The 26,631-nt window shown below is 56.4% G+C and overlaps 2 protein-coding genes and 1 pseudogene across 2 annotated transcripts; 1 reads left to right on the top strand and 2 right to left on the bottom strand.

The window, feature by feature from the left end:
• Positions 1-230: 230 nt before the first annotated feature.
• On the top strand, positions 231-18,767 carry NECAB3 (N-terminal EF-hand calcium binding protein 3). Its single transcript, XM_052651005.1, has 13 exons — positions 231-347; positions 2,329-2,353; positions 3,891-3,999; positions 4,951-4,976; positions 5,150-5,247; positions 15,581-15,717; positions 16,005-16,123; positions 16,245-16,324; positions 16,428-16,481; positions 17,003-17,115; positions 17,286-17,363; positions 17,853-17,944; positions 18,022-18,767. Exons 1-13 carry the CDS (start codon positions 231-233, stop codon positions 18,048-18,050), a joined length of 1,077 nt encoding a protein of 358 aa, XP_052506965.1. The 3' UTR covers positions 18,051-18,767.
• On the bottom strand, positions 6,457-7,689 carry ACTL10 (actin like 10). The gene has a single exon (XM_052651004.1). The coding sequence runs from the start codon at positions 7,687-7,689 to the stop codon at positions 6,457-6,459; it is 1,233 nt and encodes a 410-aa protein (XP_052506964.1).
• Positions 18,768-22,370: 3,603 nt separating the features above from the next.
• LOC128058083 (ATP synthase subunit O, mitochondrial-like) lies at positions 22,371-25,133 on the bottom strand (annotated as a pseudogene).
• Positions 25,134-26,631: the final 1,498 nt, after the last annotated feature.

Below are 26,631 nucleotides of genomic sequence, written 5' to 3'. Positions count from 1 at the left end.
CAGGCGGAGGGCCGAGCTCGGGCGCTGGCCGGGGCTGGGCGGGGAGGGGGCCCTCGGCGGCCCGCCCGGCGGGGGCGGAGCTGCGGGGGGCGGGGCCCTCAGCCTCCGCGCCGGCGCCGATGGGCGGGCGCCCCCCCTGCGCGTCCCCCCAAGTCCGCGGCGGCGGCGGCGGCGGCGGCGTCCAGAGCCCGGAGCCGCAGCCGAGCCGGAGCCAAGCGGGTGGCGGCACCATGGCGTGCGCGGGGTTGCTCACCGTGTGCCTGATCCGGCCGCCCGCGCCCGAGCCCCCGCGACCCCCCGCGCCCGCGCCCGCCGCCGGGCCCGCCGGACACGCGCTCTTCCAGGACGTGAGTGGGGAGCGGGCCGGGGGTGCCGGCGCTGTGGCCCTGGGGTTGGTCATTCTCCCGCGGGGTCGCTCCCGGTCTCTGTGGACAGCCTCACTGTCTCCTTGCCCTCGCTCATTCTGGTTTTCCGTTCCCCACGTCCATGTGTCTCCCTCCAGGTTTGTTGGGGGCTCTGCCTCGGCCTCTGGGTCTCACGATTTCTCTCTTGCTCTCTGTTTCCGTGTGTTTCCCTTATCTCTATCTCGCTGCCTTTGTGTCCCGTCTTCTGCCTCTCACTCTTTCTCTGCTTATCTCTCCTTGTTCAGTGTCACTGCCCCCCGCGGCCCCCCCCCCCGACCCCAAACCACCCCATGTATGTGTCTGGCCGGGTGGGGGCTGTCAACTCTTGGTCCCGGGAGCGGCCACGGTGTCCCTTTCTGGCAGCCCCAGGCTGGACTGACCAGGCAAGGGGGCCTGGGAGAGGAAGCAGCCCCCCGCCCCCGACTCCTGACCTAGTGCTGACCCCGGACCCCCTCAGATCCCGCCCAAGGGCTGTGGGATCCCAGAGTTGGTCGGCGCTGCCCACACACGCCCTCTGTGGTCTGTACATTCGCCCCTTGCCTGGCAGGTGGCCCTGCAGCCCCTATGAGCACCTACCTGGAGCTCCCTGGCCTGGCCTGGGTCACTCACCTGCACCCCTTCCCCACCTTTCACCCCTCTGCACAGCCTGTCCTGTTCCTCTTGCATCCCCACTCCCAGAGGTCCCTTTCGGGTGGGAAAGGTTGTTCTGCCCCCTCCCCACTGTCCCTAGTGACTCAGCACCTTGGCCAGAGCCCTCTCAGCTGGAAGGGACCTGACCCTTCCATTTCCCAGATGGGAAAACCAAGGCCTGGAGGGTTAGGGATGTGTTCCAGCTCGCACACGGAGGCAGGGCTGCACTAGGGTGTGGCCCTTGATGTCCTCAGTGTTCACAGCTTAGAACCCCTCCCTCTCTCTCAGCCCCCACCCCCACCCCCAGTATGTCTGTCTGTCCTGGCCAGGCCACCCTGGGTGGCTCTGTGACCCCTAGTGAGCCAGTGGCAGCCTTCTGTGAGTCAGGCTTCAGGCCAGGGAGTACATTCATCCCTGAGAAAGCAGCCCGAGGGGAGGGGCACTCCGAATCTGGAGCAGACCAGGGCTCTCTGTCCAGGCTTTGGCCTGCCCCTCCTTGCCAGACCTGCTGGTGCCCTCTTTGCTGGGTTGTGTTGGGTGACCAGGGAGTCTCTGGTCCCTATAGGGGAGACAGGGACCACATCTGGACTCCACTTTTGCTACCTCTGTTGTCTTTCCTGTCTGTTTCTCCATAAATACCATCTGTCCACCCTTGCTTTCTGTGCCTCTTACTCCCCTTGCACGTACAACGCACACATACCCACACGGGCCTGCCCAAGACCCTCGTACTGAGTTGGCCTCATAGGAAGACCCAGCCCTGGAAGGGTTAACCCTGGGCTGGTCCCCGGTATGTTACTGAGTAAACAGGACCCACCGCCTGCATGGCAGGGTCTCAAGAAGCTGACTGAGAAACAGCCTGGAGTGGGCAGAGTCTGGGACGAACCCTGGCCACACAGCAGAGTTGGGGTTCAGGTCTGGGATGGGTGCCTGGGATCTGGCCGCATCTTGGCCCGTTTCCCCACCTGCCTCAAGCTGGGACCATTCCAAGGGCTGATGTATTAGAAAGAACTCAGGATTGACTCGCGGGTGTGGGAGGTGAAGAAGCGGAGAGCCAGCTTGGAGCACCCCCCACAAGTCCAGGCCCTGCGGGAGAAGGGAGCAAGCCGTGGGGCCTGCTGTGTGCTCTTCCCCTTGTTGGAAAAGGCCCTGGAGGGCTGAGCTGGGCAGGGGGTGGGACCAAGCTGGGCAGGAGGAAGGGAGATGCAGGGGGCAGGCCTGCCAGCTGGGGCTCTGTGGAGTAGGGGTGGGGTGGTTCTGTCCTCCCAGCTCCCACCCCTGCCCTTTTGTCCTCTAGGTTTTCCGCCGAGCAGACAAGAATGGTGAGTGTGGCTTCCCCTGAGTCCCATGCTGGGGGTTGAGGGGCATCAGAGAGGCTCCGGGGAGGGTTTGGGGCACAGTTGAGAGAGAAATCTTGAGAGGACCCGAATCAGAAGAATCAACCCAGGTGTCCTTCTCGGAGGAAATTTTTGTTTTGAATCCAGTTTGGCAGGAGGGAGAGTGGAGGAAATGTGGTTGAGCCAGAGGCTGGAGGTGGGGGCTGACTTTCACGCAGTGTCTTGGCCCAGTGAGGGGTACTTCTATAGATGATCTCCTGTTTTCCTCACCACTGCTGAAGTCCTCACCCCGTTTCACAGACAAAGGAGCCGAGGCCCAGAGAGGTACAGCTGGAGGTGCTGGGCCTTCAACCCGGGTCTATGCGATGCCTGGTTCTAGGCTTCCTCTGTGAGGGGCTTGGAAGGGTGTGGTCACGGAGCCAGGGCCGTGGGAGATTCTATCGTAGATTCTTAGAGAGCTCAGTAACTTTCCATATTACCAACCACCTGGATGCAGGGAAGGTGTGGGCGGGACAGAGCTAGGTCCAGGGAGTCAGCTCCCCCGATGCCCTGAGTCCTGGGCAGTCTCAGATGCTGGCCTGGCAAAATCTGGAAAGCTTAAAGCAAGAGCCATCAGGGGACCTTGCAGGCAGGTTGCTGCCCACAGATGACTCAGAGCAGCCCACGGTGCCCTGATGGGCCAGTGGAGGGTTTGAGCTGAGACCACCCGTCAGCTTTGACCTCACCTTCACCTGGCCTCCTTGAGAGAGGACTGGGTCCCCACCCCTTGCCTCTTCTCCCTGGGTCTCCTCAAATTTGTTTCAGCCAGTTGATCAGGGCACGTGGTCTCATTTGGCTCATAGCATTCCGTCTAGGGAGGGAGGCTCAGGCACTCCCCAGCTCCATTCTCCCACTCCATCTGCTTAGAGACCCTGCAGGCCAAATCCCCAGTGCCTCTGGCCAGTGCTCTTACGATCTCAGCCTCTGTGATGGGGAGGCAGCCTCTGTGATGGGGAGGCAGCCTCTGTGATGGGGAGGTCTTTCCCTCTCGAGCCAGTCTGCTGCTTCTTACTGGGGCCCTGCTCTTAGGAAGATCTCATCTGACTCCCTGCAGCTTCTCTGTGAAGGGCCTGGGTCCAGAGCACGGAGGTCCTCTCCACCCGGGAGCCATGTGGGCAGAGACCCAGCCCTGGTTCCTCCAAGTGACATCTAGGCCCTGCCATGATCTAACTGTGCCCCAGGCAGTTGTTCATTTATTTCTCCATTTGGCAAACGTTGAGTTGCTGCCGAGTGCCACATGTGCACTGCCTTGTCCCTTGGGTGCCGGCAGAGTGGGCCCTGTTGCTTGAAGTGGGCACCTCTGGGGGCCCCAACCCTTTGGTCCCCAACGGCCGGGCCTTCTTTCCAGCCCAGAATCCCATTTCACTTGGCTGGGTGGTTATGAGATACTGCGAAGCCTTCAGGGGGCCTCCATTGGGTGGCAGGGGTGCAGCCAGGGCTCAGAGATACTGACTCTGCTCCCTGTGCCCACCCCCACCCCCAGATGACGGGAAGCTCTCATTTGAAGAATTCCAGAATTACTTTGCCGATGGGGTTCTCAGCCCCGGGGAGCTGCGAGAGCTGTTCAGTGGTGTTGATGGGCATCCCGCTGAGTGAGTATGGGGGTTGGGGTGCACACGCCACGCGTAGATGTGAGCCCAGGTTGTCCCTACCCTTCTGTGTCCCCTGCTTGCTTGGGTTCTTTATGGAGGATTGGTGGAGCACGGGGAAAGGAGTGCCAGGGCTAAGTGCCAGCTTTACCCGCCTACCTACCCCTTCCCTGGCTCCAGTCCTGCCCATCACACTGCTTCCAGCTGGGACCCCAAAATAGCCAGGCCTGAGTCACCACCTATGGTTCAGCCCACAGGTGCCCCCCCAGCACTCCCGCTTCCTGCTGAGCGACCAGCGGATGCCTGGGGACAGCTGGGCCCTGCCTGCTCCCACCCATGGATGCAGGTGCTCCCACATCTTCAGGCCTTTGTGCGAATTTGCTTGCCCTCTCCTGCTTCCTCACGTGGGTGCACACGTGTGTGCAGCTATCCTTCCCTCTTACTTCCCCCTACTCCCCTCTTCTTAAAAGAAATTCTAGGCTCCCATGCTCTCCCATTTTCTGAGGCTGGGGCCGGACCTTTGTCTGCACTGCTGCTGCCTTACCACCACCAGATAACACCAGTCAAATTCCTTGTCCTTCAAAGCCTAGCTTAGGGAGCCTCTCTTCCAGGAAGCCCTCCCTGACCTACAGGTACTCCATGCCTTTTCTGCGCTTCCACAGACCTGACTTCTCCTTCCCAGCTCTAACCACTCCTCTCTGGCCTGTGTCCACATCTGTCTTCCCCAGCCTGAAATCCCCTTGGAGGTTGAGAGCAGGACTGAATGTTCCCCCTTAGACACTGGTGGGCTGGTAGTACCCCACCTCTGTCCACTGAGCAGCGTAACGTGGGGTAGAGTCAGAAGTTGCCTCCGTGTCAGGCTGAGCTGGGCACAGAGAGGAAAGGACCACTGGCTTCAAAGTCAGTCTTAGTTTACCAGCAGGGTCTGAAGGATGCCTTCTCTTTTCCCTGCAGCAATTTGGAGACGGAGAAACTGTGCGGTGAGTAGGCCCATGGGTGTGTTTGTCTCCCGAGCAGGTGGGTGTTGCTGGTGTTCTGATGGAGCAGGCTGGGCTGGGCTCAGAGCATACGGCCTGGTTGGCTGCTGGGGAATTCTAGGTTGTAAATGGGGGGATGTACCCCAGGAACCTTTGAGTATCTCCTCTGCCCTCAGACTACTTCTCTGAACACCTGGGCGTCTACCGGCCTGTGCTGGCGGCGCTGGAGTCGCTCAACTGTGCTGTGCTCACTGCCATGGACACCACCAAGCTGGTGAGTGGAGGGGCTGATGGTTGCAGGGGGGTGGCAGGATGAGGGCCGGGGGTGTCTGCTGTGTTGTGGGAGCCTCCATCATTGGACTCAGGGCTGTGGGGCTAGAGGCCTGGTTTCCACTTTCTGGCTGTGCATCTTTACCTTTCTGGGTCTCAGTTTCCTCATCTGTAAACTGGGCATATTAATAGAACCTACCTCCAGTCGTTCGTTGTGACAATTAAAGGAGAATGAAGGCAGAGTTTTGTCTGTCTTGCTCTCTCTGCCTGGCTCACAATAGCCACTTCATATGTGGAGCTGCTGCTGCGTTTATTACTGACCGGACTTGATTGTTGTGGGGTATCAAGCCCAGCTCCAGCAGGGATGGGTTGGGGGTAGGGCAGGCTCACACACATCCACAGGCCCATGCTGGTGTGTAGAGCTTGGTGGCGGGGGGTGGGGGACAGCCTGAGGACATGCGTGAGTAGACAGGCATGTGTGCACCCATGTTTGTCTATAGTATGGACATGTGCACACAGAATAAACAGTGCTCACAGCCAGGGCTCCAGGCCCTTGGATGGTATTTTTAAAAACACCGAAAGCTACCCTTCCCTTTCTGTGTTCCTTGTAAGAGATGTCTCCACTTTCTTTGTCCCATAACTCTGAGTGAGGGGGCAAGGAGGGAGCAGTGAGGAGGCTTGGAATTGTGCCTGACCTCATTTTTACAGAAGGAGAAACTGAGGCTCTCTGTGAATTAATGATCAGCTGAGGACAGGGCTTCCCCTTCTGGTTGCTTTCACATAGGGTCGAGTAGCTTTTCCAAGGGTTACCTTTGGGGCCTGGCACAGGTTGGGAATCTGAATGCTACATGATGAGGGGTTGGTGTGCTGTGATGACTTCCATATCTGTGGCCTGGACACCAGTAGGGGCAGTACCTTCCTTGTTGCCATGGAAACAGGGCCTGGGGGTGGGCAGCTCTAGTGGCATTCTCTGAACTGGCACTGGTTAGCGGGAATTCACACTGCAGCTCAAAGTAAGAGCCCCAGGGTTCCTGACCACCCCCTCCTGGCCCAGAAAGGCGTAGAAGGTGACCCATCACCACACGACTCTGCCAGCTGTAATCACTGAGGTTTTTATCTGGCACTCAATGCCTCTGACAGCTGCACTCAGCCTGCCGAGCGTCTGCCTCTGCAGCGCCCCCTTGTGGCGCCACCCCTTCCAGTCCAGCAGCACTCAGTGGAACACTTCGTGCACCAGCCTGGAGCCACATTCCTGGTACATGGCCCGGGTCATCCAGCGGGACTGGAAGGTGCGCAGCGAGGCTACCATGGAGCCGCCCGTCCACACCGCTGTCCCGCGCCCAGGCTTGGCCACCAGGCACGGCTGCAGCATCCCACAGCCATGCCGCCGGCATTGGGCCTCCAGCTCCAGCTCCAGGCGCTCAGGGAAGCCAGGGAAAAGCGTGGAGCCACCGGCCAGCACCACGGTGTTGGCCAGCCGTGTCCGTAGTGTTGCGGGCACCCTCTGCAGTGCCCGGAAGGCCAGGATGGGCAGTCCCGGCTCAGCCTGGCCTAGCAGACCCGGCTGGAAGAGGGGTTCTGGGCAGCAGAAGCGCTCGCTGCCAAGGCAGACAGTGCACCCATCGCCTAAGTAGAAGCTGACTGGGTGGTGGCGGGCGGGGTTACAGAGGTCACCGCCAAAGTCTAGCGACACGTAGCAGCAGCGCTTCTTGAGCTGCGTGATGATCTTGTGTGGCAGGGCCTGCAGACGGTGGTCAGGCCCTGCTGCCACCAGCAGCTCCCGCAGGTAGCGCGACAGGGTGCTGCCAGCCACATCCAGCCGGAAGGTGGCCTTGTGCCACGAGTGGCCCGCATAGACGGGCGTGGCATGGCACACGCCCGCACCCGCCTCCAGGGCCAGCCCGCTGAACGCGCCGACGGAGCAGAGCGCCAACAAGGCGGTGCTGGCCAGGTGGCACGCGGGCACTGCCAGGGCCTCGAACAGCAGCTCGGCCACCCTCTCGCGGCCCGCTGGTGGCGCCGACGGGGAGTCGCTCACGAGCACCGGCCACTCGTCCGGGCACACCCGCAGGCCGCCCACCAGCAGGCGCTCCCACAACCCCTCCAGCGCCTCCCAGTCCACCACCACGCCGTGCTTGATGGGGTGTGCCCGCGCCACGCCGCCCGCCAGCTCGCAGCCAGGCGCCCCGGGCAGTACGGGCCGGTCCCAGCTGGGGACCAGGCTGGAGCTCTTGAGTACCAGGCGTGGCTGCTCCTCTCCCGCGAAGCCCGCCTTGGTGAAGCCGGAACCCTGGTCCACGACCACCGCGACGTGGCCCAACGAGGACAGCCGGCGGACCCGGCGACTATTGGACAGCGAAGCCATCTTCAGGCCGGCAAGCCCTGCAGTCAAAACCTCGGCCCCCGAAGGCTCGGACCCGCCCTCGGCCTGAGAACCGCTTCTCATCTGGCCTCGATGGAGGCCCGCCTTTCAGCTCGCAGCTCTTGGGCCACGCCCTCTGGTCCCGAGGTCCCACTCTTCTGGCCTGAGAAGAGGTCTTGACTTGGCTCCGCCCCTGGGCCTGAGGCCTGGCCTCTGGTTCGAGAGTCAGGTTCCGCTCTCGCTGGGCCTCGGGCTGTCTTCCCCCTCTTCCGGCTCAAGGCCCCTCTCTCTGAGGACCCGCCTCAGCGGTGCGGCTCCGCCCCCCTAAGCTCTTGCTTAGATGGATGATGAGAGGGGCGGGCCAAATCCTTGAAGAGATTGAGAAGCCTCCAGGAGCAGCTCTGGGAATAAAAGGCCTTTGTGGCAATACTATCCAGACATCTGTTCCGCTTGGGAACCTAGGAGTCCAGCCCGACCCTTGAGCCTCCAGCGGTCTCCTGGCACTTCTCAACTGGGCATGACCGAAGTACTGTGGTTCCTAGTGGATGTGGGAGGGGGTGGTCAAAGAAGCAAGGAAAAGAACTTGGATTGGACTCATTGTGACCTCAGTTCTCAGCATCTGCTGTGCTTCCATAGCCTCTACCCAGATGAAAACGCCCAGACCCAGCCTGTCTCCCGGGACAGGGCCAGTGGTAATGATTTGGACATCCAGGGATGTGGTCTCAGCCACCCAGCTGTGCTCAGTGTTTATATTCAGTCGCTCAGTCGTGTCCGGCTCTTTGCGACCTCATGGACTGAAGCCTACCAAGCCCTTGTGTCCATGGAATTTTCCATGGAAGAATACTGGAGTGGGTTGCCATTTCCTACTCCAGGGGATCTTCCCAACCCAGCGATCGAACCTGCATCTCTTGCGTCTCCAGTGTTCTCAGGCAGATACTTTACCACTGAGCCACCTGGGGCCAGCACAACCAATTTAAATACTTCCTCAAACCACTTCGATGAGCTCTGGACAAACGTGCAGCCTCTCTCCTCTAGAGAAAACTCTGAATCATGGATCTCCAGCCACCCTGAAGATCTCTGTGAGCTTAGCTTTCTAGGGCCCAGGTAGCCCACAAAGGGATCCTACCTTCAGAGGCTTACAAATGTGGGCCTGAGTTTGTGACTCAATTCTGAGGCTGCCTTCACTGTGTACTGAGTGAGTCCGAATCTCACCCTGGGCTCAGTTACTTCTCCCAAAGGCGGTCATCCCCCAACACAGGAAACAGGCCATGTCATGTCTCTGCAGAGTCTCTTTTTTTCTCTTTAGGACCATTATGGTTGCAAGTTGAAGACCTGTTCAGGTGAGCTTAAGCTAAAATACGAATTTTATCACAAGAGCCTTGTATGTTTTATATCTACTAAGGGCAAGAGTGAAACAGGTCTTCAGGAAAGATGGGAAGCAGGGTCTGGCTGCCAGGCTTTGGGGGACCCAAAAGGTGCATTGGGGTCTGCATTGTGTTTATATTCTTCTCAAGACTGGCTTCAGTCTGTGCATGTTCCCGTAGAAAAAATTGTCTCCTCCAGTTCCTGAGGAGGAGAAGGGGACAACAGAGGGTGAGATGGTTGGATGGCATCCTTGGCTCAATGGACGTGAGTCTGAGCAAACTCCAGGAGATAGTGAAGGACAGGGATGCCTGGAGTGCTGCAGTCTATGGGGTTGCAAAGAGTCGGACACAACTGAGCGACTGAACAACAGTTCCTGAATTACAGACCCAGGGAAGGAACTGATAGGACTGGGCTTGGGCCAATTGCTTATGCCAGGAGATGTGGCCACATTGAAGAAGGTGGTTATTTTGATTGCAATCATGTGGATGGTAGGAAAGGGTCAGTTCTCACAAAGCAGCGGGGGAGATGTGACGGGTAGTGCTACCTCCAGCCTGATGCAGGCAATGTGGTGTTGACACTGACGAAAGTGTACCTTCAGGAAGAGTTGTACCTGTGGTTTTAGCGAGCTGGGACCTTCACCCCTCCGCATCGCGCCCCCTCTCCCCAAAGGGGCATTTTGAGATTGGTTGCCAGCGGAAAGCAGGCTGCAGGTTTGGCATGGCTGGAGGGGACAAGAATGACTAGGGTCTGGCGCTGGGTTTGGGACCCAGGAGCGTGAGAAGCAGCTGGGTCCTGCCCACAGAAAGCATGCCAGGCCTCTTGTGGATGAACTAGGGAGGTGAACCTTGAATCGAAGGCCACAAGTGGCAGTATGGCCAGAGCAGGAGTGAGACTGGAAGTCACTAAGGAGCCCCAGAGGGGAGGACTGGGGCTGGGGATCTGGGCCTGCACATTCCAATAATAAGTTTGGGTGTTTCTCTGCGGGCAGTGGAGAGCCAGTGTGAGCTTATGAGCAGAAGTGTGGACTGCCCTATTAAGTGGTTTGGAAGAAGCCTCTTTGGGTGCAGTGTGGGGAAGAGAATGGGGTGGGGTAGGTGGGGAGATGGTGATTGAGTTGCCTTGGGGGTCATCAAGCACAGTGGGGTAGGATTGAGGGGTCAGAGGACCAGGGACCTCAGTCTCTCCTCCTGGGTGCTCACACAGCCAGGATGTGAGTCTAAGGCTCAAACTATGCTGACTGTGGACCCTCCCAGTTCTTCCCCACGGTGGTGGCTTTTTGCCTGGGACTTTCCCTCAGTTAGGAAAGACTTGTTGAGTGCTGAAGACTTTTGGACTTGCCTGGCCTCTGCTGGAAGCAGGTCTCTCCTTCTCCTAGCGTGGCCAAGCCTGACTTTGCCCAAGCTCTCTTCCGTCGGATCTGCAGACCTGGTGGCTGGATCTGACCCCGGCCAGGTGTCGCAGGGAGAGGCGAACCCTCGTTCCACTGTGGTAGGGTGCCCCCTCTCCATTGCGGCACAGGGTTTCTGACACTTGGGTCAGAAGAAAGAAGCAGGCAAAACCAGCTTGGGCCCCAGGCCACGGCCATTCGCCTGTTCTTTCCTGTCTTGCTCTGGGCCTTAGTTTCCCCAACCCTGTCTCCACGCCCCAACGCCTCAGACTGGGCTACAGACGCCAGCGTTGCTATGCGCTCTTTATTGGGCCAGACCAGGGTACAGGGGGTCCGGCCAGGCACTCAGGGCCGCGGGCGGGGACAACGGCGCCGCTTGCGCGGCTGCTCCTCGGCGGCCTCGGCCTCACAGTCGGTCTCGCTCTCGGTCAGCAGGCGCGTGTAGAGCCGCTGCCAGCCCTGCGCCTCCTTGGCCCCGCCCCCGGGGCCGCGCGCCGCGCGGCGTCCCTCCTCCTGCAGCCGCGCGTCCAGCAGCAGCAGCAGGACGAGGATCTTCTTCATCTCGCGCGCGCGCGCGCTCTCGCGCCGCTCAGCGCCGTCGCCAGCTCCTCGCAACATGGGTGCCGCCGCCGGGGCCCCCGCGGGGGTGTCCGCCGCAGCCTCGCTCACCCGCTCGGGCCGCGCCCCGGGCCCCGCCGTCGCCTCGGCTCGTTGCTGCCGCTTGTCCACGGGGAAGAGCAGCACGATCTTGGTCTGGGGGTAGGGCAGGGGCGTGAGGGGAACGAGCTCCGCCCGCCTGCCTCCCGAGGACCCTCACCCACCGGGTCCTGCCTCCCAGAAGCCCGCCCTCTCTCGTTCCCGGGGTACCCGCCGTCCTCCCAGCCTGGGTAGGGGGAGGTGGGGGAGGCAGGCACCCTTCTCCATCTCCCAAGACCCCTGCCTCCCCGCCTGGAAACCCTCACCCAGCCCAGGCTGACTTCCTGAGACCTGACTCGGATCAGGTTTATGAGATTTCCCTGTCTGCCCTTCCAGCCTTGATGCTGGTACCCTTCACCCACCCCGGTCCCGGCCCAGGTCCTCATGCCTAGTTGAAGAGAGGGGAAAGTAACACGTTTTGAAGCTGGGGAATGGAAAAGCGGGGATAAGGGAGCTCCCTGTGCCCATAGCCCCAGTGGCAGCTGCTAGGGCTGATTCGCCGTGCCAGGACTTCCACCCATCTGTTCCAGGTTGGGAGAGCCGTCTCCTGCACACCCTCCTAGGCTCCCAAGTCTCATCCACCTCCTGGTTTCTGGGATACCTGGTTTCTGGGATACCATCCACACCCACGTGGATTCCTGAGTCCCTCTGCCTCAACAGGGGTTCTCTAATGCCTTCCATAGGGGCCTCCCAGGTGGCGCTAGTGGTAAAGAACCCGCCTGCCAATGCAGGAGACAGATGTGGGTTCCATTCCTGGGTTAGGAAGAAATCCCATGGTCAGAAGAGCCTAGTGCGCTACAGTCCATGGGGTTGCAACCAGTCGGACACAACAGAAGCTGCTTAGCACACACACGCAACCCCTTCCATTCCCTACGTGGCCTAGACCCCCAGCATCCGCTCCTGCCCACCTGTCCAGGTCCGCCAAACCCCAGCTGCCCCTTCTTCCCTGGACTCACACTGGGCTTCTTCCCCTTGAAGTGGTTGAAGAACTGCCGTTTGCGCCGGGCCTTGTCCATGTCAGGTGGCTTCTCCTTGCGGGCCTGCTTGGGCACTTTGGTTCTCTTGTGGGAACTGTTGTTTCCCATGGCAGGGCTGGTCACCACTGGGGACCCCAGCCCATGCTGCCTCTGCCCTGCCCTCTGGCTGGGGGCCCCCTGCCCTGGCTCTGTCCCAGGGACCACATTGTGACCTCATGGGTTGACCTCATCAGCTCCAGGCTCTGAGCTGCTGCTGCCAGAACCCACAGATGAATCTTGACTCCATTTACTCTGTCTGTGACTTCCGGCTTTGGTTTCTCAGTGTAAAACTGGGCTAAAGATTAGTGAGGTGATGGCTTGTAAGGTGCTTAGCGATGGTGGTGTTCAGTCACTCAGTGGTGTCTGACTCTTTGTGGCTCCACGGACTGCAGCACACCAGGCCTCCCTGTCCATCACTATCTCCCCGAGCCTGCTCAAACTCATGTCCACTGAGTCAGTGATGCCATCCAACCATCTCATCCCCTGTCGCCCCCTTCTCCTCCTGCCTTCAATCTTTCCCAGCATCAGGGTCTTTTCCAATGAGTAAGTTCTTCATATCAGGTGGCCAAAGTATTGGAGCTTCAGCATCTGTTATTCTGATGAATATTCAGGGTTGATTTCCTTTAGGATTGACTGGTTTGATCTCCTTGCTGTCCAAGGGACTCTCAAGAGTCTTCTCCAGCACCACAATTTTAAGCATCAGTTCTTTGGTGCTCAGCCTTCTTTATAGTCCAACTCATATCTATACATGACTATTGGAAAAAAACATCGCTTTGACATACAGACCTATGTCGGCAAAGTGATGTCTCTCATTTTTAATGTGCTCTCTGTGTTGGTCATAGCTTTTCTTCCAAGGGGCAAGCATCTTTTAATTTCATGGCTCCAGTCACTGTCCACAGTGATTTTGGAATCCAAGAAAATAAAATCTGTCACTGTTTCCCCTTCTATTTGCCACAAAGTGATGGGACTGGATGCCATGATCTTAGTTTTTTGATTGTTTTAAGCCAGGTTTTTCACACTCCTCTTTCACCCTCATCAAGAGGCTCTTTAGTTCTTCACTTTATGCCATTAGATTGGTATAATCTGCATATCTGAGGTTATTGATATTTCTCCCAGCAATCTTGATTCCAGCTTGTGAGTCATCCAGTCCAGCATTTCACATGATGTATTCTGTATATAAGTTAAATAAGCAGGATGATAATATAGAGCCTTGTCATACTCCTTTTCCAGTTTGGAACCAGTCTGTTGTTCCATGTCTAGAACTGTTGCTTCTTGACCTGTATACAGGTTTCTCAAGAGACAGGTAAGGTGGTCTGGATTCCCATCTCTTTAAGAATTTTCCACAGTTTGTTGTGGTCCATACAGTCAAAGGCTTTAGTGTAATCAATGAAGCAGAAATTTTTCTGGAATTCTCTTGGTTTTTCTATGACCCAACGGATGTTGGCAATTAGATCTCTTATTCCTCTGCCTTTTCCAAATTCAGCATCTGGAAGTTCTTGGCTCATCTACTGTTGAAGCCTAGCTTGAAGGGTTTTGAGCATTACCTTGCTAGCATGTGAAATGAATGCAGTTGTATGGTAGTTTGAACATTCTTTGGCTTTGCTTTTCTTTGGGATTAGAATGAAAACTGGGCCTTTTCTAGTCCTGTGGCCGCTGCCGAGTTTTACAAATTTGCTGGCATGTTGAGTGCAGCAGCTCTTTAACAGTATCATCTTTTAGGATTTGAAATAGCTCAGCTGGAATTCCATCACCTCCACAAGCTTTGTTTGTACTAATGCTTCCTAAGGCCCACTTGACTTCACACTCCAGGATGTCTGGCAGACAGAATAAGCAAGAGCTACAGTCCCACATCCTCTAGGACGAACACCACAATCACAGAAAGCTAACTAAAATGATCACATGGATCACAGCCTTGCCGTGACAAAGGAAAGGGGCTTGCGTAACTCAATAAAACTGACAACACATGGTCCACTGGAAAAGAGAAGGGCAAACTGCTCTAGTGTTCTCACTTTGAGAACCCTGTGAACAGTGTGAAAAGGCTTCGTGGTGAGGAGAGAGGAATTTCTGTGACCTGAGTTTGTATTCTGACTCTGACACTTGTGTGACCTTGGCCAAGGTAATCTACTTCTGTAGGCCTCAGTCTTCTCACATGCAAAATGGGGTCAGTGATGGTTCCTGTAAATTCCTATGAGGATTAAATGAAACTGCTTGGAAACAGGGCCTGGCAAGCAATGGTGTCAGCCAGGTTCTTTGTAAGCAACAGAGACTGATCAGTCACCTTAAGCACTAGAAAGGGAATTTATTGGACGGATTTCAGGAAGCTCAAAAAATGGCCAGGAAGTCCAGTGGCTTGGACAAACCACTGACCCGTGTGAGAATGAGAGGTCCCAGCCGCCAGTCTGTCTGCCCGTCTGATGGCTGAACTGAGGCAGGTCACAGGCTGGAGACAAACTGCCTCTGGGGCCCCTTGGGGAGGGGTCACCTCAGCTCCCTGGGACTCCCACCCTGGACCAAGTGTGTATATGGGGCTGAGGGAGGTGTTGGTGAGGAGACCCTCAGGAAATCTGTGACTGTTCGATGTACAAGTGGCCAGGTTCCTTGTTAGTATTATGTTTGACTAAAAACAATGGCAGTGTGGCATGTGGGATCTTAGTTCCCCAACTGACCAGGGGTTGAACCCAGGGCCCCTGCCCTGGGAGCACCAGGGAAGTCCCGTGACAGCAGTTCTTTATTGAGAACTCATGTACCAGATAGTAGGCTGAGCCCTGTGTAGGAAATAACTCATTGGAGCCTCTCAGCAGGTCAGTGAGACGGCTGTTCCCACCCTGTTTTATAGGCGAGGAGGCACGAGGAGATGAAGGTAGCTGGGGAGTCTGGGCATTCCGAGTGGGCAGCGCAGGGCCTGGCAATGCTCGGCCTCCTTGTCTCTGCCTACCTTGGCAAAGGCTAGGGGGAAACGGCAGTGTAGACAGGGATCAGCGCTGGGGTATGTGACCCGCTGTCTTTTATCTACAGCTTCTAGTAAGAAGTGCTCAGTAAATGTGGGGTGTGTGGATAAGTGATTGAATGAATGGATGAATGCCAAGATTGTGAGTGTGGGGCCAGCTGGTGAGTCTGGGGCCATATCACACCGTTTTTCCTCACGTGTCAAAATTGCCTTCCCCAGCCCCTACCCACACCCAGTCTAGCTACGCCTGGGGCCTTACTGGCTGAAAGTGGCGGCCCCAACAGGGAAGGGGTCTTGAGGCCCAGAGAATGGGACATGCTTCTCTGGGTGTTGGCCTCATCCCTCCCAGTGAGAGGCCGGGCCCAGACAAGGACGGGGTGTGGGGTTTGCTTGCCCCCTGGAGACTCTGTGTCCTCCTGTTGATGCCAAGTCTGCAGGCCCTCTGCTCTTTACACTGCCACGGGTGCTCTGATGGGTAGGTGGTGGGGCGCAGGGGGATAGCTCCCCATTCAGAAATACATACTTGGAGCCAGGAAATGCCAACCATGCCCCCCTCTTCCCCAGGAGTATGAGCGGGCCTCCAAGGTGGACCAGTTTGTGACACGCTTCCTACTGCGGGAGACGGTGAGCCAGCTCCAGGCCCTGCAGAGCTCGCTGGAGGGGGCGTCAGACACTTTGGAGGCCCAGGCCCACGGCCCACGGTATGTGAGGCGCTCGGCCACCTGCGCCTGGACCTGTGGGTCCAGTTCATGAATGGCCGTTATCTCCTTGTTGTCAGCCCCTCAGCTCCCATCACATTCCACAGTGCTGGCATCCCGGAGCCCAAATTCTTGTTCTTAGGGAGGGAGGTCAGGAGAGGGCGAGAAGGCGTGGCTGGCTTTGCAGCTGGACCTCGGTGTCCTGAAGCTTGGGGCCAGGCCTGTTCTGGGGCCCCAGTGCTTGGCCCCATGGGTCTGGGACAAGTGGACTGACCCTCCACTCCCCTCAGGTCCGATGAAGAGAGGGTGGAGGTGCCGAGCCGGCCCCGAGGCAGCCGGCGGGCAGGGCGCAGGGCCCTGCGGAGCGTCAGTCGGTCATCCACCTGGTCTCCTGGCTCCGCCAACACAGGTGTGTCTGTGGCGGGGTGGGAGGGCACGGCATCCCCCGGGACCCCAGCATTTGCTCCTCCACTCGCCCTCAATTCATCCCGAGAAGCCCCCAGCCTGAGGGGCCCGTGCCCAACCCCCAGGGCAGAGCTCCGAGGCTGAGATGCAGTGGCGGCTCCAGATCAACCGCCTCCAGGAGCTCATCGACCAGCTGGAGTGCAAGGTGAGTGCTGTGTGGCCACCGCCCTGTGCCGGGAGAACTGTCTGGAACCCACGCAAGGCAGGCTCACATGGGGGACCCGGCCCACGCTCTGCATCCCTCACAGGCGCCCCGGCTGGAACCCCTGCATGAAGAGGAGCTGACCAAGGGGCCCAGCTCGGTGAGTCTGGGAGAGGGGCAGGCAGCTGGTGTGGGGCCGGGAGGAGGCCGTGAAGTGAGGAGGTTCACGGGGCTAGCCACCCCTGGCCTCTGTCTTGTACATACACCCCCTTCTCCAGGCTTGGCCCAGCCTTTGTTCCCCGGGCCTGGCGGGCAGGTGCGGGGTTCTGGTCGTCGCTTCGTGACTCTGAAGCCCTCTGTCCCTCCATGGGCATCAGCGTTCCTTGCTTACAGTTCTGAAAGCTGGGTGTGTGGAGCAGTGTGGACAGAAACTGAAAGGGGCGGTCGGAAGTGGTGCGGTGCTGCAGGAGAGCCGGCCAGTGGCTGGAGCGAGGCAGTAACCTTGGCAACAGGAGGAGGATGGAGCCAGGAATGCTGGGGGCTGCCTGGGGCAGGAGCCCGACCTCAGGGCTGGCTGGGTCTGGTGCAAGCCAAGAAGGGCAGGGTCCTCCTGAAGGCTACAGCAGGCCCTCACCCGCTGCCCTGCCCTACCCCAGCTGACCAGGCTGCTTCTCTTGCCAGCACATCCTTGTGGCCCAGAGGCAGGTGCAGGTGGCAGAGGAAGCCCTGCAGGACTTCCACCATGCCTTGTGCTGCTACGTGGACTTCACGGGGTCCCAGAGCCACTGCCTGCAGTGAGTCCTCAGCTGGGTGGTGGCCAGCCAAGGTGTGGGGTGGATGGGCAGGGAGGAATGCTGGGCTGGGTGTCCTGGGCCAGGGCTCTCATTAGACACCCCTGGTGAGGTGGGCAGGGGTGGTGGCAGCCCAGGCCTGGCCTGGCCTGGCCGTCTCTTTGGCCCTGCAGTGTGTCTGCCCAGAAGATGCTGGACAAGGCTTCCTTCACCCTGTACGAGTTCTGGCAGGACGAGGCTTCCTGGAGAAGGTAGGAGCACTGGTCTGACGTTTGTTGTGGGACCTCGAGTGAACCAAGCCTGGGTTCAAATCCTCTCCTATTTGCTGGCTCTGTGACGTCAGGAGAGTTACCTAACCCCTCTGAGCCCCAGTGGCCTCCTTTTGAAAATGGGAGTGATGCTAAGTCCCTCCTCTTGTCACCCTTACGAGCTGGCATGTAAAGAACTGAACGCAGTGCCCGGTGCCAGGTAGGTGCTCAGTGAATACACACAGCTCCCACCATGCCACACCCCATGCCACGTGCCTTGTTGTGACTGCATGTAATCCTCATGGTATCAGTGAAGTGCACACTGCATCCCCATTTCACGGAGGAGAAAACTGAGGCTCAGAGCCACTACGAGGAAGGACCAAGATCTGAAACCAGGCAGCAGGACCGGGCGGGAGTGGGGCGCTTTTAACCATGTGGTCCTGGTCACTGGGGACCAGCTCCGGCCTTGGTCCCCTCTGCGGCCCTTCCCAGGCACCAGCAGTCCGCCTGCAGTAAGGCCTTCCAGCGCATCCTCATTGACCATCTACGGGCTCCAGACACCCTCACCACTGTGTTCTTCCCAGGTGGGCAGTGGCCACCAACCCCTGAGGAAGGGCAGTGGGCACCTGATGGCCTCTGACTCCCAATCTCTGACCCGCAGCCTCCTGGTGGATTATGAATAATAACTGAGCCTGATCTGCACAAGCTAAGGACCCCTGAGCCCTGCCTGCCTCCTCCTGGAGCTTCTGGACTGGTCAGCTCCACTCAGCTCAAGACCAGAACGCTGCCACCTCCGCACCTGGGGCCTGGCTCTCAGCCTCCCGGAGCCAGCTGGTGGAGTCTCACAGCCCAGGGATCAGAGACTGGGCTGCTTGCTTCCTCTTTCTTTAACAGTGTGTTTTATTGCTTATAGCTTCGGCCTCTGAGATACCCTGGCCTCAGGAAGCCTGGATTCTGGTCCCCTCTGCCTCTGCCTTGCTGTGTGACCAGGGCAGGTCCCTTCCCTCTCTGAGGTGGCCTGAGGCTATCTGGCTACCTAGTGGGTGCCTGCTTTCTTCTTGCTGTCTTGGGACTAGGCTTCTGCTCTTCCCAGCCAGCAGCAGAGCCAGGGCTGATGCTCAGGAACTATCCTCCACCCTGCCCCCATCCTCGATCCCCAAGACTGGGCTGGATCAGTCTGCCGTATGGGCAAAGGACCTGGGGGTCCCCACCCACTTCCTGGGCCGGCGGGCTCCTGACGCTTTCAGCACCTGTGGCTGCACCAGAGCCCTCCAGAGGATCCTGGATTGGTTTGCATGTTATTTGCATATTATTTGCATGCTTATTCCCACCCATACTCAGGGCACTATGGGAAGCCCCAGGGTGACCTTGCTAGGTAGCAATAATTTGGGCCCAGAGTCACCTGCTGCCCCCAGATACCTCTGAACCCCAGCCCAGAGGCAATAAAGGCAGTGGTCACCTCTGGCATTGCTTCCATTCTCTCTCTCTGGTCCCTGTGCCTGTGGATAGTGGGAACTTAATCATGGCCAGTCCAGGTTCCCTCAATTCAGGACCTTCTCACTCCACAAAGCCTAGTTCTGAAATCTTTCCTGGGAAAGGAGAGTGGACATGGGCCCTGCCATAACCCCCCTAAAATCCTGGGGGTTCTAGCTTCACCCCCTTCCTTTACCAGCAAGGTGTGGTATGAAGGTGGGGGCAGACCACAGAGCCCTCTCAAGGCCCAAAGAGCATGGCTGACCCCTGTGAGAAGACCTGTCCCCAGATAGAACCTCCCCCACCCTTCCCGGCTGGACTTGTCTCCAGCCCTGCTGCCTCACGGCGCCAGAGGGCAGTTCCAGGAGAATACTGGATGAGTCAGTCCTCCAGCTATGTGGACCTCCTTCGAGCAGTCCTGAGGGAAGGGACTTGGGGCATGGAGGGAGGTGACTGACATGAAGGTGGGTGGGAGAGGGCTACCGAGGTCAGGGGCTCTAGCAGGGAGGCACGTGGCCGCACCAGAGCACAGGCTGGCCTCGACCTCGTCTGGAGGGTGTGGGGTCAGGAGCATTTAGGCAGAAGAAATGTACAAGTTGAGGCTCTGAGAGCGGGGAGAGCTTGCCTCACTGAACGGAAGGGAGCCCAGAGGTGAGCTGAGGTCAAGGCCAAGGCAGGGAGGCGGCTGGGCCTCGAAAGCACTGCATCTTGCAGAAGCTATGGTAGGCTTTAGGGGTGGCTGGCCAGTGGGCTGAGTGCCACTTCACCAAGGGACCTGGCTGCCCTGCTGGTGCCAGTCATGGCTGGGCACTGGGGCACAGCCAGGAAGGCAGTTCAGATGGTGCCAGCTCAGGATAGATGCCCTAGGGTGGGAGGTTTCTCTCTGGGGATCCCTGTAGGAGTTCAGACTTGCAGGGACAGACAGCTGCTCCCACTGGCCTAGCTGCCCAGGCCAGGAACCAGCACAGGGGTCTCTGTGGGCCCCTGGCCAGCAGGCTACCACACTTCCTGGACTCCTGGCAGTTCCTAGAAAGTGCTGCCAGCACCTGAGTCACTCAGGTCTGGGTGGCTGGAGGAGGGTCAGGGTCTATCTTGTTAGAGAAGCCCGCCTAGGAGGAAGTAATTTGGCTGGCTGCCTGGTTCTGATTCCTTCTGTTTCCTCCACGAAAACAGCACCAACAGCAAACCCTAAACACTAAAAATCTTCTCATTGCCTTTGGACCAGGATGCTGAAATTCTTCAGCTCAGGCTGACAACTCTCAAGTGGGTGCCTGCTTCACCCTGTGATGGAGTTCTGAAGTTAACACCTTTTTTATTTAAAAAAAAAAAAAAAAAAAGATGGGTTGCATCCTTCCTCCCTGGCTGAACGTTTGGAGTAGGGAGCGTCCTGCAGGGTCTGAGAAGGCCGCTTGGAAATGGTGATGTTGGGTTAGAGCTGTGAAAGATGACTGCGGGTCTCCAGACGGAGGTGAGGGGTAGACAGCAGGGAGAATGTTCCAGACAAAGGGAGCAGGAGGAGAAAGTGGAGTGCAAGGGATAGGAGGGGGGCAGGGAGACCAGGGTAGCAGGGATGGGAGGGGGGCAGGGAGACCAGGGTAGCAGGGATGGGAGGGGGGCAGGGAGACCAGGTTGGGGGACTCCGAATGATCAGTCTCTCAGGGAACAGGGAGCTGGGCGTCACTAGATGGGAGTGCTGTGCGCAAGCGTGGAGCTGGATAGGAGCTGGGAATTCCAGCTACAGGGAGAATGAAGTTCTGAGCTGGGGCTGTAGGGGCATGGAGGGCCCCAGGCCTTCTCGTGTGTCTACTGAACTCTCAAAACGCCACATTCACTTCCATCCTGCCCTCCCTCTAGGCCCCCCAGGTCTCGACCACCTTCATCTCTGGTTGAGATAACTGTGGCAGGCTTTTCCCTGGGTTTCCCTCAGACAGGGGTGGAGGGGGGGGTGGCATTTTCAGACATTGCCATGGTGACCACACCCTTCTGGCTAAGACCTTTCAATGCTTTCAGCATCAAGTCTGATATCTTGACTTGGCATTCAAGGCTCTTAGCAATCAATACCCACGCCCATTATGTGCAGCCTACAACACTTCAGCTGAGCTGGGCTGTCTGCAACCTCGGCCACTCCCCTCGAGGCCTTTGTTCCCTCCCCCTCCCCTACCCGTCCACTGCCTCCTTAGCCTTCTAGCAGCAGGTCAAAGCCATCAAGTCTGACCTGCTTTTCCACTCCTGGCCCTCAGTGCCCCACTCTCGTTGGCTCTTCAGCTCATTTCAACAACCACTCGGCCCCTGCTTTGGGGATGGTGAAATGTCCGAGGCTGGTGACAGCACCTGGGTCAAGAGCCGGCAGAGCAGTGAAGCTGGGAGATCCCAGCTCCTCCTGCCAGCTGCCACACCCACCTTTCACCCACTCCCTGCACGTGCCTCCTCACCTTCCTCCCACCTGTGCTGGGGACTCACCTGCACACATCAAAACCTGGGGCCTGGCTCGGGGCCAGGCCAGGTGCTGGCGAGACAGCAGCAGTCTAGGTGGCTTCCACTCCCCTCCAGCTTTCAGAGAGAAACATGCACACCAAGTCCCCTTAACACAGACTCGGATGGCTCACAATAAAAGGCCTTCAAGAAGGAATTCCCTGGCTGTCCAGTGGTTAGGACTTGTGCCTCCACTGCAGGGGCCATAGGTTCCATCCCTGGTCAAGGAACTAAGATCTCTTCGCATGCCTCGAGGTGTGGCCAAAAAAGGTTATCCTTGAAATGAATACTACTTGAGGAAGACATCAGCCTTCAGGAGGGATACTGGGACAAAGGATCCTCAAGGATGTCACATATTGGCAGAGAGAGCAGATTGTGATGGCAGCCTGGGCTTCCTGGGTGGTAGGCCTTGTGCTGGGTGGGGGTGGTGGTGGTGTAGTGGCTAAGTTGTGTCTAACTTGTGACTCCTTGGACTCTAGCCTGGTGGACTCCTCTGTCCATGGAATTCTCCAGGCACGAATGCTGGAGTGGGTTGCCATTTCCTTCTCCAAGGGATCTTTCCAACCCAGGAATAGAACCCAGGTCTCCTGCATCGCAGATTCTTTACTGACTTGAGCTTTGAGAGCTGGGGGTGACTCCCATTTGATCACATTTCACCCCACAACAGCCTGGTGGTGAAGGCACCATTAGCTTCCTCGATTTACACGGGAAGAACCAGCAGCTCAGCAAGCAAGTGCCTGCTGTGAGTCACACAGCTGGGTCTGCTCCCTGGCACTGAGAGCTGCTTGCTGTCAAATGTGTTCATCGCTGAGCTGAGCAAAATCTCCCACTCTCTCTGGTAACGGAAACCAGGCTGGGGCTGGAGGACAGTGGCAGCTTTGACCAGGGAGCAAGGCCAAGCCCTGGGGCTGCAGGATAGCAGAGGAGAAGGCAAGAAGATCCATGGAAGCATATTGCAAGGTGGAGGGGGGATCTGATGTGGGTTTTTCAGAGCTCAGTCCTTGGAAGGTGAAGGTGCCGAGTCCTGATCATTTCTGGAACTCGCTAGGCGGTGCCCGGAGAAAGTCAGCTGAATTCATGGGGCAGATAGGCAGCCTCAGAAAAGGCTGATGCGAACGGGAAGGGGAAGGGCGTAGGGATCAGCTTCCTGGACAGGAAGCCGGCTTGTGGAGGGAGGCAGCAGATCTGACTCTAGCCACAAGGGGGCGCCTGGCACCAGGCAATGAAGCCGCTCCTGAGAAGGTGGGGGTGGTTTGTTGCTGGTTCCCTAACGGTCTTGGGAGGGAGGATGTGGAGGGGATACACCCAACTCACTACCATGAAATTCCGGCATCAGGAACAAGCACAGACGGGCAGGTTGGTTTAGATTAATGCATGTCTGCTCATTCTGAGACTGGATCGTTTCAGGCCAGTTATTTCCCTTTATACTGAGTCAGTAGGGTTCTTGACTGCACTCTTGGTAAAATTTGGAAGGGCTCTTTCCTTGAAACCTACCTTCCAAAAGGGGAACAACTCTTTTTTCCATCTCCTTGTCTCTCTCTGTCAAGGACCCGTACATCACTCATTTTGATTCATCTAATCTGCTGTTCAATAGTGCAGAGTATTTATTTCAGTGATTGTATTCCCCTATCTTCAAATCTACCTAGTCAGTCTCTTACTTTCTGCTATTTTTTTCCAGCACTATCTTGAGGTTCGGAGAAGGCAGTGGCACCCCACTCCAGTACTCTTGCCTGGAAAATCCCATGGGCGGAGAAGCCTGGTAGGCTGCAGTCCATGGGGTGGCTGAGGGTTGGACACGACTGAGTGACTTCACTTTCACTTTTCACTTTCATGCATTGGAGAAGGAAATGGCAACCCACTCCAGCGTTCCTGCCTGGAGAATCCCAGGGACGGGGGAGCCTGGTGGGTTGCCATCTATGGGGTCGCACAAAGTCGGACACGACTGAAGTGACTTAGCAGTAGCAGTATCTTCAGGTTCCATAGTTATTTTATATTCTGTATCTGATAATATCTGAAGTCCCAGGGGTCTAAATAAAAAAATTTTTTTTCTGTTCAGGAAGCACTTTATTGTTTCTCCAAGATTAAGAATTAAAAAAAAAAAAATTTCCACTGACAGAAAAACCGACACTTTGAAAATCTGCAGTGCTTTGCTCAACTTCTGAATGCTGATTTTTGCAGATATATTTTTCTCCAATCATTCCACCGACGATTGATGGATCAGTCTTAACTTCCAGTTTCAATACTTGGCCTTTACTTAGCTCTTCAGGACCTTTCCTTCTTTTTTTTTTTAAATTTAGGCTATGTTGGGTCTTCATTGCTGTGCGTGGGCTTTCTCTCGCAGCGAGCAGGGGCTACTCTAGTGGTGTGCAGGCTCCTCGCTGCGGCGGCTTCTCTTGCTGCATAGGGTGGTGTGCAGGCTTCAGGGGTTGCAGCTCAGTAGTTGTGGTCCAGGTGCCTAGTTCCACCGAAGCGTGAGGAATCTTCCCAAACCAGGGATGGAACCCATGTCCCTTGCATTGGCAGGTAGATTCCTTGACACTGGACTGCTAGGGAAGTCCCTAGGACAGGTTTTACTTCCATAAGAGTAGCTTCATCTAAAGGAGCTGCGGTGCAAACTGTCCACGGTCCTTCCTTCTCTGCAGTGGAGGGAGACTCATCACAGTAGCGATGGCTCCAGGGAAGATTGTTCAAGCCAGTCTCTACTGCAAGCAAGTTGATCCAACTGGTTGAGAGGGCAGAAAACCTTTTTTGCTGTAGCGTCACTTAGGCTTTTTACGTTAATGTAACGCTTTACATGATTCATAACAGAAGCAGCCTTTTCAGATTCCTTCAAGATTCGTGACAATCTCAACAATTCTTTTGCTACTCACTCCAATTTATTCTGTTTAGATGCAGCAGAATAAAGAGCAGTGGCATAGTGACCTTCGATACCCTATATCTCAACAGGTGGCCTCACAAGCTTGACGAATGACCTCAGCACAGACGTCCTGGAACATCGCCTCTGGACAGTGTCTGGAGAGTCCAGACACTGCTGGGGTGGCTGTCCTTTCCTGGGCACCTCTGGGTCAAACCAAGTTGTGTGCGTGTGTGCTAAGTCACTTTAGTCATGTCCGACTCTTTGCAACCCCATAGGCTGTAGCCCACCAGGCTCCTCTGTCCATGGTATTCTCCAGGCAGGAATACTGGAGTGGGTTGCCATGCCCTCCTCCAGGGGGTCTTCCCGATCCAGGGATGAAACCCACGTCTCCATCTCCTACATTGGCAGGTGGTTTCTTTACCACGAGCACCACCTGGGGTGAGTGCTAAATCAGTTTATTGGTCGTGCTGCTGTTGCTCATAACGGCTCATTTGCTTGGATACGAACTTTAGTTCAGGGACAACTTACACTTGGTTGATATGTAATAATATGATTGCTGTTTTAATATTTTTCTCTAGAGGATTTGCATTTTTGCTTCTGCTAGATCCCAGGAAATACAAACCTGGAATCATCTTAATTCCTCAGTCCAGGTATTCTTCGACCTCTGGAGTAAGGAGAATCTGATCTTAGCCCCAGGAGAGAGCAGACATTAGAGGCTCTGGTCGGTTTCCCCTGCTTGCCTTCTGAGGCCAAAGCCACTGCCCTGGCTTCACGGAGAGGTCCTGGTCGTTGCTTCATTTTGTACAGTCCCTTAAACCTTTGACTTCTTGGAATTTCTTTTGCCCTCAAGTTTTCCTCTACTGTACTCAATTACTAGTGCAGTTTTAACTTACAGTAACAGGCTTGAGATCCGCTGGGTGGTGGAGGGCAGTGCTGGGCAGCTGCTGAGAAAGACTGGCAGCTGGCACCATCTGCACGGAAGATCATATGGTTAAGCCCCCATCTTGCCTTCTAGGGCCACGGCGATCCTTTTCCCAACACTGAGACCTAGTAACCAACTTCTCCCTTTGCGTTCCGGGGCCCGTGAAGCTGATGGTGCCAACAAGCCTCCAGGGCAAGGCTGCTCAGTGGTTCTAGGGCTACTTACTTTCCAGAAATGGGTATCTAGGTGACAGGAGTGAGGCTGGGGCCAGTCGGGCCCATGGGAAATGGTCTCTGGCCAGGAAACCGGACAGCCCAAGGCCTCACATGTACAGGTGTGCCTGTAGCAACCACCACGGCTCAGCTGGCCAGGCCACCTCAGAGCCACACGAAGTACTACGTGGGTCCTGTTGGAGGCACAGCAAGCTGGTGGGCTTTCAGGGGAGGCAGTCTGGACACAGAGTCAAGGACCCAAGAAATGTCCAGTTCCAGAAATCCCACTGGAAAATTACCCCAAAGAAGGAAATCATGCTTAGGAAGATGTTCACTTTAGTACGTGAGGGAAAACCTGAAGCAATCCAGCTGCCCAACAGGAGGTGAGGAGTTAAGGAAAATCATGGCCTTGAGGGAACTCTCTGGCAGTCTAGGGGTTAGGACTCCATGCTCACTGATGAGCACCAGGGTTCAATCCTGGGGAGGAGAACTCGGATCCTCCGCGAGCCACATAGTGTGGCCAAATCAGACAAGCAAAAACACGGCCTTGATGAGATCATACAACTAGTAAGCAAATAGACATGAAGGCAACAGTGAACTTATGATTTAACATCCGTGTAGAAAGGAAATGAATATTCCCAAATCCAGGTATGTTAAAAAATGTTTAAGGAAATAAGTTACTGGAAAAGAAAAAGGACCTATAGAGCCACTACCCTATTCTTTAAACTTTCTGTGGTTATTTTCCTCGTTAAAGGTTCACTTATTGGTGAAGAGCTAACACGGAGCTGGGAGCATCTGTAGGGTGTTGTTGGCACTTGCTTCCCAGAGTTCCAGCAGCCGTAACCACCTCCTAGCAGATCGAGGAACAAGGCAGAGGCGACGCAGAAGCCTGCCGGCAGGATGTCTTACACAAGTCTACGCATCACCTTCCCTCCTAGTCCCATTCCAGCTTGAGTCAGAAAAGGAATATAGCCTTTTTATTGACTACTTGAAGTAGAACAAACTAAATACATATTTAACAGTTTTGGTTCATTTATACAGTACATTAAATAAGTTATGCACAGAGTTAAGTAACAAAAGTTCCTATCAGAGTAAAATGACAAAGCACAGAAAAAAATCAACTCTACCGCATCCTGTGGGTGGCTTCACATTCATCATCCCCCTTAAAAAACCACGCTTGGAAGCTCAGTTTTGAATTTATTTACATTATTGGCTTTCTCTGTGGATGGAGCTTTTGTAGCCTCATCAGGAACTTGGAAAGCTGTGAAAGTGGACTGAAGGCCTCTGAGCCAAACAGCACTTTCAGCCATCCGCCTAATGCTTATTGCCGTTTCT

Source organism: Budorcas taxicolor, chromosome 13, assembly GCF_023091745.1.
Source record: "Budorcas taxicolor isolate Tak-1 chromosome 13, Takin1.1, whole genome shotgun sequence".
In the NCBI taxonomy this organism is placed as follows: domain Eukaryota; kingdom Metazoa; phylum Chordata; class Mammalia; order Artiodactyla; family Bovidae; genus Budorcas; species Budorcas taxicolor.
The sequence above is the reverse complement of the archived record's forward strand: the minus strand, read 5'-3'. Positions and strand labels throughout refer to the sequence as shown.

Bases quoted from the DNA above. Each gene is read 5' to 3' on its own strand.
- NECAB3 (XM_052651005.1), top strand. From the start codon at position 231: ATGGCGTGCGCGGGGTTGCTCACCGTGTGCCTGATCCGGCCGCCCGCG. The intron at 2,354-3,890 runs GTGAGTGTGGCT...CCCCACCCCCAG, and splicing joins CCGCCGAGCAGACAAGAATG to ATGACGGGAAGCTCTCATTT. The intron at 17,945-18,021 runs GTGGGCAGTGGC...TCTGACCCGCAG, and splicing joins CACCACTGTGTTCTTCCCAG to CCTCCTGGTGGATTATGAAT.
- ACTL10 (XM_052651004.1), bottom strand. From the start codon at position 7,689: ATGAGAAGCGGTTCTCAGGCCGAGGGCGGGTCCGAGCCTTCGGGGGCC.